The sequence below is a fragment of the Glycine max genome, chromosome 3, assembly GCF_000004515.6.
Source record: "Glycine max cultivar Williams 82 chromosome 3, Glycine_max_v4.0, whole genome shotgun sequence".
Lineage (NCBI taxonomy): Eukaryota > Viridiplantae > Streptophyta > Magnoliopsida > Fabales > Fabaceae > Glycine > Glycine max.
In genome coordinates, this window is record NC_016090.4 from 5,846,327 (window position 1) to 5,855,178 (window position 8,852).

At 31.1% G+C, this 8,852-nt stretch overlaps 1 protein-coding gene across 1 annotated transcript; it reads right to left on the reverse strand.

The window, feature by feature from the left end:
* Positions 1–1,239: 1,239 nt before the first annotated feature.
* Positions 1,240–4,322, reverse strand: LOC100818918 (patellin-6). Its single transcript, XM_006576418.4, has 4 exons — positions 3,189–4,322; positions 2,908–3,032; positions 2,423–2,564; positions 1,240–1,972 (listed from the first exon to the last, which is right to left on the reverse strand). The coding sequence occupies exons 1-4, from the start codon at positions 3,924–3,926 to the stop codon at positions 1,712–1,714; spliced, it is 1,266 nt and encodes a 421-aa protein (XP_006576481.1). The 5' UTR covers positions 3,927–4,322; the 3' UTR covers positions 1,240–1,711.
* Between the last annotated feature and the right edge of the window lie 4,530 nt (positions 4,323–8,852).

Sequence of the window (8,852 nt, forward strand, 5' to 3'; positions counted from 1 at the left end):
GTACTACTCCAATTGCAAAACAACAAATACTCCATTCCAATGTATATGGTACGCAATTTGGAGACATTATTTATCTTGATATTTACTCTCTTCTCTTTAAGCCTGTCCCTTCAGTACTGAAATATATTATTGAAAAGAAAAAGGAATGTAAGAAAATTAAATTAGAGTTTCATTAGGAGGTAGTGATGTGAAAATGAACCTTCCAACATGCTTAACACAATAATTGGTTCACCACATGCTTACTAATAAGTAAAGGTCTTATTAACCAGCTCTTTAGAGAATTTGGTTAAATTTTTTTAAAAAAAGTCATATAAAAGTGCATATAAAGATTATAAAATAAAGAAGAGCATTTTAACACATCTAAAAAAAACTTCTTTTCATTCCAAAATTTGGCTTAATTTAAGTTTAAGAAAATTAACTTGACGCACCTAAATCAGTGAGTTGGATAAACCTACTCACCTTATTTTCATAAAAAAAAAAACACACAAGAAAAATAAAAAAATAAGATAAGTTTAATGTTTCAAGTTAAACTACAAAAGGCAGATAACTAGATTTAAAATAAGTCAAATTAAATATAAGTGCAAGTCAAATATTTACTAATTAAATGAAAAATATTAAAATAAGGAACATGTTAACCCAATTTTAACCCATCTGAACTCATGTTAAATAAATTGAGTTCAAATAATCCCCCCAAAAAAATTGCTTTTTAGCCAACCAAGAACCCAAAAAGATAATACCAAATATCAAGAATGTGTTTACAAACACCTCAATAGTACATTGATAATATTAGCATCCTTAATCTCAGGCTAAAAAATCGATGTGTATGCATAAAAGGTAAAATGGAGAGGGTAGAAAGGGGACCCAATTAAAATACCAAAGTTAAATGGTTACCAAACCAGAATTGGCACCACTCTTGGAAAACATATAAAGCAAGGAAAGAGGCTCCACTACCTAATCTTAACCCTCTGAACACGTTGTCAGTCACTGCCCCTGACCTATTCCTATTCCTGCTTCTTTCTTTGGAACTCTCCTCACCCTCTAGTTCCATACATTGATTATAATAAAATCTATTATTTCTATACAAAGTAACCAAACCAAAACCCCTCTCTTACAATGCACAGTCCTGTCAATATCCACCCCCGGAATTTTTCCCTTTCATTTTACGTGGACACATCTCAAGTACTTTCCCTTAAACCAATCAAACCCCTCACAAAAACAGAAACCTCAAATCATAAATCATAAATAAATAAACCATAGATTGCTCCTTCACAAAGTGATGATGCCTCTAGATTGCAACATACAAATAACCACGTGTCCAAAAAGGACAACAATAATACAATCAATGGTCACGCACGCACACACACTCACTTGCAACAAGAGTCACCACAATGTGAAGGACAACAAACAGTAATTTGGTAATGCTATATAAGCAAACTTACTTGCTTTCCTTCTATACCAAGCCATATGCTACCACCACCACAACAACCATTTTTTCTCTCTTTTTTTACATCACATTAGTACCACCACAACTACTACTAGTTAATAAACTACTACTAGTTAATACCTGTGAAACAGGCTTTTAATGAGTTCAGAAGCATAAATAAGAAGACCCTCTAAAAATTTAACCCAAAAAAAGGTAGAAAAAGTAACATCACAAGCAAGATATTAATTAATAAAGAAGGTCCTAGAAACTATTTAATAATAGCCATTCTCAAATGGTGCTGCTTTTGCGGACAAAGTAGCGATATGCAGCAACCTTTTTCCTCCTTGAGGCAGTGTTGTCAGCCGAGAGTACCATTTTGCCAGATTCTTTTGATGTGAATGAGTTGTGGATTGCTTCTTCTGATGCCCCCATTTTCCTTGGCTTCTCAACAGCTATGGTGTAGCTTCCTTCAGCATTTGGCACAAACTCAGCACTGTATTCCAAGTCCCACCCTCCCACTACAATGTCCCATGTGATAGTTGCACCAGCCTAATTCACCCAAAAAAGAAGTTAATTACCAACTAATCTTCCTTAGTTCCATTGTATCAAAATTATTATTAAGCATTAAATTTAAAATAGAAAATCCATATTAAGTCTGAAAAGGAACCCATTTGCATGACAAAAAGAGTAATCATAATCAGCATAGGGAAGAACAAGTGAATGTTTGGGATGCATTATTGTGTTTAATTTGTATGCCCTTTTACACCAATCAGAAATCAGAATTGGTAATTGTTATGACTTTAAAGGTATATTATAATTATAAAAAACAACAAACTTGAAATCATCATAATTTATTATTAGATGTCAGTACAAAAAAATCTTTTGCTCTACTAACTATTTATAAAATACAGTATAGTTTTTCAAAAAAGCAAAAGTCATTATTGTTTCTTTAAAATAAGTTGATGGAAAAATGCATAAGTAATGGGGGTGAATCATCACCTCAATTCCTTCTATTTGTATGTTCACTTTCTCTCCTCCTTTGATTGTGAACTCAGATGCAGGTTTTGGGGGACCATTCTGCAAATCACTGGGCCGATTCAGTCCTCCATACTGAACAGGAATGTCTTCAGGTCTCATAAATCTGAACACAAGAAAACAACTCCCTTCAGAAAGCAAGCCCAAAATAGAAAAAGAAGGAAAATTGGAACTATATTAGTTACCACAAAATGAAAGCAACGCAAGGACAACTTAAGTAATAATAATAACAGTGAACAAAATCTCAGAACAGTATAGAAACTAGAAAGCAGACAAGATCTCAACCACTTTAAAAATCTTAATAGAGATAATAAAAAATTTGAGAGGGGCCAAAATGCTCTAAAATAGTGGATTTTGATTTTTGAATTGCAGAAGGTTATAAAAGATCCAAAAGATTAAATAAAAAAAAAAGACACAAAAAGCAAACCAAATGGAACCAAATGACTCACTTGTAGAGTGTCTCGGCAGCATTTCCTTCCTTAGAGATCACAAACTTGCTCTTGGTTCTCTGAGTCAGAAACGGACTAAACATTGAATACAACATACTGAAGTACCAAGGCACGTTGATGAAAATCTGAAGAACCCCCCAAAAGCCAAACCAAGCAAATGAGTCCAAAAAAAAAATTGTCACAGTCAAATAAATGCCATGGGACATTAATTAATGAATTGATAGCAAGTTCCTTAATTTGAAGAAAACAACAACAAAAAAAAAAGAACCACATTAGTTAACCTTGCGAGCCACCATTTCCGGGTAGTTGTCTTGGAACAAGGAGAGGATCTGGTTGGATGCCACCCTAAGCTCCCTCTTTGGCATGTCCTTGAGGTCTGTGACCTGAATGAGGGAATTGACCCCACCAGGCTTGAAATGAAGCACCTTGATGCCCCTCTCAAGAACCTGAACCCTCCACCTTAAGAATTTCTTCAGCTTTTCATCATCACCAAAGACCCTCTCATACATTTCCTTGTCCTTGAAGACCCCATAGGCATTGTAGCACACAGGGTGACCCTCTTTGTCATACCCTTGCATGTATGCCACCACCCCTTCAAGCTCCTTCAAGCCTAAAAATTCCTCTTCCAAGATTGTGTCAGCACCAAACTCCTTCCTCCAAGATAGACACTTCATAAGCATGTGGTGTGCATCACCAACCCTGAAGTCCCTTGCTCTTAGGAACTTGAGGAGAATGACGTCAGCTTTGTCATCACCTCCAAGGAGGGGAATTCCCCACATGGATGCATCAGAGGGAGAGTCTTCAAATGAAGCTTTGAGCTTGGTTTTCAGCTCCTGAAGGGCTTTTTTCTCTGAGGATCTCAGAAGGGACACAAAGTAGTTGTCTTCTTTGAATAAACCTCCTCCCATTAAGGTTGCTACTATGCCCTTCTTGTATGGCTTGGGAGAAGCTTCTGGAAGTTCTTGGAAGGTGGTTTTTTGGGTTTGGAGGGACAAAGGGGATGAAGTGGTGTCCATCATCAAAGAGGGGTTTTTTCCTTTCTTTTTTTCTTCTGTTATTGTGACTGACCCAGATGGAATCAATGCATTAAATGGTGTATGCAGGGTAATGGGGTGGTGATTCTATACAAAAGCACTGAACTTTCTCTCTCTCTATAAGTGAAGTGTGTGAGGGGTGGTTAGAGAAAAATGCGGGTAGAGGAAGGAAAATGAGGGAGTGGGGAAACGAGAACAAGAGAGGTTTGAGGCGAGATTTGAGTTTGGAACTGTGTGTGTTTGTGACACTTTGTGTTGTGTTGTGTTTGAATGAGAGTGAGGGAGATGAAACTATGAAAGTGGTGTTTGAGGAAGAAACGAATTTGAATGTGGTGATGAGGGGAGTGAATGGAGACAAGGGCTCGTGGCAGAGAGAGTGAGGGCACGCGCTGTTGTGTGGCGAGTGGGGGTTCTATGAGCTGTATTGCTGCACAGTTCAGAGTTCAAAACGAGACCAAACAAGAGAAATCTTGGAGTTTATATTATTGGATTATCTTGCCTTAATTTTTTGCATGTTTAGTAAGGTAAATTAGATATAGTTTGTACATTGTAAGTTACCTAGATTACAAATAAGTCATTAAATAATAGGGAAACAAGCTCCATGTTTTTTTTAAATAAAAATTAGCGGGTAGATTGTGAAAATAATTATAAGGATAAAATAGTACAATAAAATATAGTTGTGAAATAAAATAAATATAAAAATATATACATCAAAATATCATATTTTTTATATATAATTAAGTTATAAATAGATATAAATTATATGGACTCTTTCTCATTAAGTAAATTATGAGGACATTAAGAGTAATTTTTTTATTAATCCTTCGATTTCAAGAAAATAAATAATAAGAATAAGAAATAATTTTAAAAGAGTTATTTTTAAAGTAAGTTAATTTTATTTTTTTCAATTTTAAGTTTTATCCTTTTAATTTATTTCTATTTAATATAATAAAAATGTATATTATTTACTTTTGTATTAGTATAGTAGATTTGAGTACTTGTATTTGGTGAGTAAAACTCTCGATTCTACTTTAGCATGAAACTGATTAATTTGTTTATAAGTTACTTAATTAGTTTATTCCATGTACAAGTTACTTACCAAGTTTATTTGGTTAAAAATAAGTTATTAAATTTGTTTAGTTAGGCTTTTTTGAACGCTTATTAGCTTAAAAATTTTAATTTAATGAGCTAATAAAATTAAAGTAGTACAATAATTTTTTATATTTAAATATTTTTACATTATATGAATAACGAAAAGTTTCTTGATTTTAATAAGGAAATGTACTTTTTTTGTCAATTTTAAATTTCTATGTTTTTTTATTTTCATTTATAAACCATATTTACTAATTTTTCAAAAATACATTTTCTTATACTTTAGATTATTCTTGAACCGCAGTATATTAAAAAAATTACTTATTCTTGAACTAATTAATTATGTTATTGTGTCAACATGTATATGATGTGTAATGAGTTGAGTAAGTGGTGTGGAAGGGAGTGTGTACGGAAAATGTGGGGGGAATGAGGAAACTGAAAAGGATAGGGTGGGAAGAGAGAGAAGTGTGATGCAAATAATAGACGGTTCAGATTTGGCAGTAGCAACCCACACCGCACCGCTTGGGAGATTGCACAACACGGTTTTTTTTTTTTTTACTACATTGAGGGACCTCCGTTTCCTCCATTTCCCCTTTAAAAAATACAAAGGAAAGTTTTTATTTTCATTTTACCAAAAAAAACTGACGCTTTTTCATGTTTAAATTTTAGGTTTAAATATGATATGATTTGTTCATGTGATGCATAATTTTTAGCATTCTTCCTTGTAAATTATATTTTTTAATGAATAGAATAATAATTATAGATAAATAATAATTGACACAAATGATAATAATATGTGTTTTTTAATTAAATACTCTGGGATTTGAATTTTAATTAATTTTAGTGTGTACTTATGGTTTTTGATTTTTGATGAAGATTTATTATTATTTTTTATGAAGCAACTTCATATCAATACCAAAGTTAAAAAATTATAAATATCAAATTTTAAGAGAAAATGAAATTTACAAAGATGATTTTGAAACTAAATATTTTTTAAAACTTTTATCCTTGTAATATATAGATAATTTATTTTTAGTCTCTATTAAATATATTTTTTTCAAAAAAAATAATTCAAAATAAAAAAAAATATTATAGGGACTAAAAAAAGATGAATTAGAATGACTAAAATAAAATAATAGTGAGTAAAATAAATAAAAATTCATAAGAATCATTTTAAGAAAAATAATTTTATAAAGACAAAAAAAAGTAATGTATTGCAAGAATAAAAAAACATATTTAAACTAAAAATTTATTAATTATATAGTATTTTAACATAACTATTATTTCCTAACAAGTTACTTGTGATTTTATACATATGGACATATTTGTTTAAGGTGGATGCACAAAGACTAGACTAGCTCTTAGATATATAGATTTTAGCTCATAATTTTTTCTCTTAGGATACATAAGGTGTTTCAAGAGCTTTTTATAACAAAAAATACTAATAAATGAGTTTGAAGGCTTAAGAAAGTAGTTTGCTCAAAAATTGTGAATGTATGAATATAAAGTTTTGATGATGTCAAAGTAGAATCAAACAATGTTGCTTACAAGGTTACTTCAACAAACATTCAAAGGTTAAGCATTGCTTCAAGATTAATTCAAGGTCAAAAAAAAGATAAGGTCTCAAACAATCTCAGTGGTTGATTGGTTTTTGCCTTAAAACAAATTGTTTCCAAGAGATCAAAGGCTTTGGTAATCGATTACCAAGCAGTATAATCAAGTACCAGAAGAGAGATATATTTTAAGAGAACTTAATTGTCAAATGCTCGTTCAACAACTTTTGGGCAAACACTTGCAAATCTATTGAGAATTCTTCTAGGATCTTCAATTTGTATAATTTACTCTAAAGGAGAGAAATTTTTCTGTTCATCTTGAACTCAGTTGTAATCAAGAGACTAGTTGTCTCTTGGATTGTGAGAATGAATTGTAATCAATAGACTGATTGTCTCTTGGAGAATCTTTAACATAAGGGTGAGGGATCCCAATGTGCGTTCAAAGTCTGTAAAGGATTTTTAGAGATGGGGAAAATCTCAAGTGGATTACTTGAGGATTGGATATAGGCACGGGAAGTGGCTGAACCAGTATAAATCGAGTTTGCAATTATCTCTTCTCTTATCTTATTTATTTTATTGCAATCAATTTTGTCTTGCACATTTAAAGAACATTATTAAATTGATTGTTGTTTCTTCTTCTGCATCATGAGTCTATCATTTAAAAAGGGGTTAAAAGTTTGTTAGTGAAAAATAGTGTGAGACTTAATTCACCCCCTCTTAAGTTATTGAGACCACTTATCCAACAAAAATTACAACTTAAACACTTCAAAATTTCAAATTTTTATAGGATTTAGGGTTTAGGATTCCAACAAAAATTACAACTTTTTCATTAATTTACCAAACTTATTTCTTTTCTTTTCTTACCTCTCAAACATCTTTAGTTCAAATATTTCTCTTCTATTTCACTTTATTTTATCTCAACCAAACAACCTTAATTATATTCTATTTCTCTTTTTTACTCACATATCCCCTCATTTTCCCTATCTTTCCTTCCTCGCCATCAAACACAAACATTTAAACAACACAAAGCAACCTTAATCCCATTTCAATATCTTGTTTCTTTCTTTTTTCTTACATTGAGTCTCAGTTAACCCCTCAAACATATTAATCTTATTTTAGCGGTAACTCTTGAGTTGAGAGTTTTGTCTTTAATTAATTTTTTTATTATTCACATTAAAAACTATAAAAATAATGAAAATTTAATCACTCAACCGAATTTAATTCACATTTTAAGAAGACAAAGTTCTCCAAGCTAAAGGTATAACAAAATTGCTCTTTGACTTGTTCCAGTTTTTATCTCATGATAATTGATACAAACTTGCTATGATAAGGTATGGAATAATCCAGACACGATCTCAGCATCTTAGTTTAAACTCTTCAATTCTGAATACTTAGCTCTTCAATTCCTTTCATAATGCATGCAGTCATGCAAGTTCGACATGTATCCAACATTGACACACTTGGAAACTGTGTCCTTTATCGTTGTCACGATGGAAAAAACCTCCTTCGGGGAAAATCAAATGCAACATCGATGTCGCTATCTTTAGCCAACAATATTGCTTTGGAACCAAAATTTGTTTGTGAGATGAATATGGTTGTTTTGTTCTTTCAAAAACAACTTGGCAATTTGGTACGTAGTCCAAGTTTAATTCAAACTTATAATACATTGTATCTCTTTTCTCTTATGAGTGAAATGGCATAATGTATTTTCTGAAAAAAAAAAAACCAAATGCAAAATGCAGAAGCTATTCAAAAAATGTTTAATTGTATTTTTATAGCAATTTTTTTATTTTTTTACAAATTTCACCCCAATTTTTTCATTTGGTGTGTTTTATCCCTAATTTTTAAGAATCTTGTAAATTTTACTCTCATTATTTTACTATTAACATAATTACACTTTATACCCCTAATTTATTATTTTTGACAATTTTATCCTCAAATTTTTTTATTTTTTGGCGATTTATACCCCTAACTTTTTTTTGAAAATTTTTACTTCAAACTTTTGTATTTATTTATGAATAAATGACAAAAGGTAAAATTTATAATTTTCTTAAAATTTAGGAATAAAATACATCAAATTAAAAAAAATTAGGGATAAAAAAAGCAAGTAAGAAAAAAATAAGCTTTAAACTTGGTTTGAAAGCAACCTTCAAAATTTTAACCATATGAAAGAACATTATGTATATATTCTATAGTGTGATGGTCAAATGCACCACAGTACAATTTATTATGTATAATCATATGCTAATGGTCCTGAAAAAATAGT

Bases quoted from the DNA above. Each gene is read 5' to 3' on its own strand.
- LOC100818918 (XM_006576418.4), bottom strand. From the start codon at position 3,926: ATGATGGACACCACTTCATCCCCTTTGTCCCTCCAAACCCAAAAAACC. The intron at 2,565-2,907 runs GTGAGTCATTTG...TCTTGTGTTCAG, and splicing joins GCTGCCGAGACACTCTACAA to ATTTATGAGACCTGAAGACA. The intron at 1,973-2,422 runs GTGATGATTCAC...TGGGTGAATTAG, and splicing joins TACAAATAGAAGGAATTGAG to GCTGGTGCAACTATCACATG.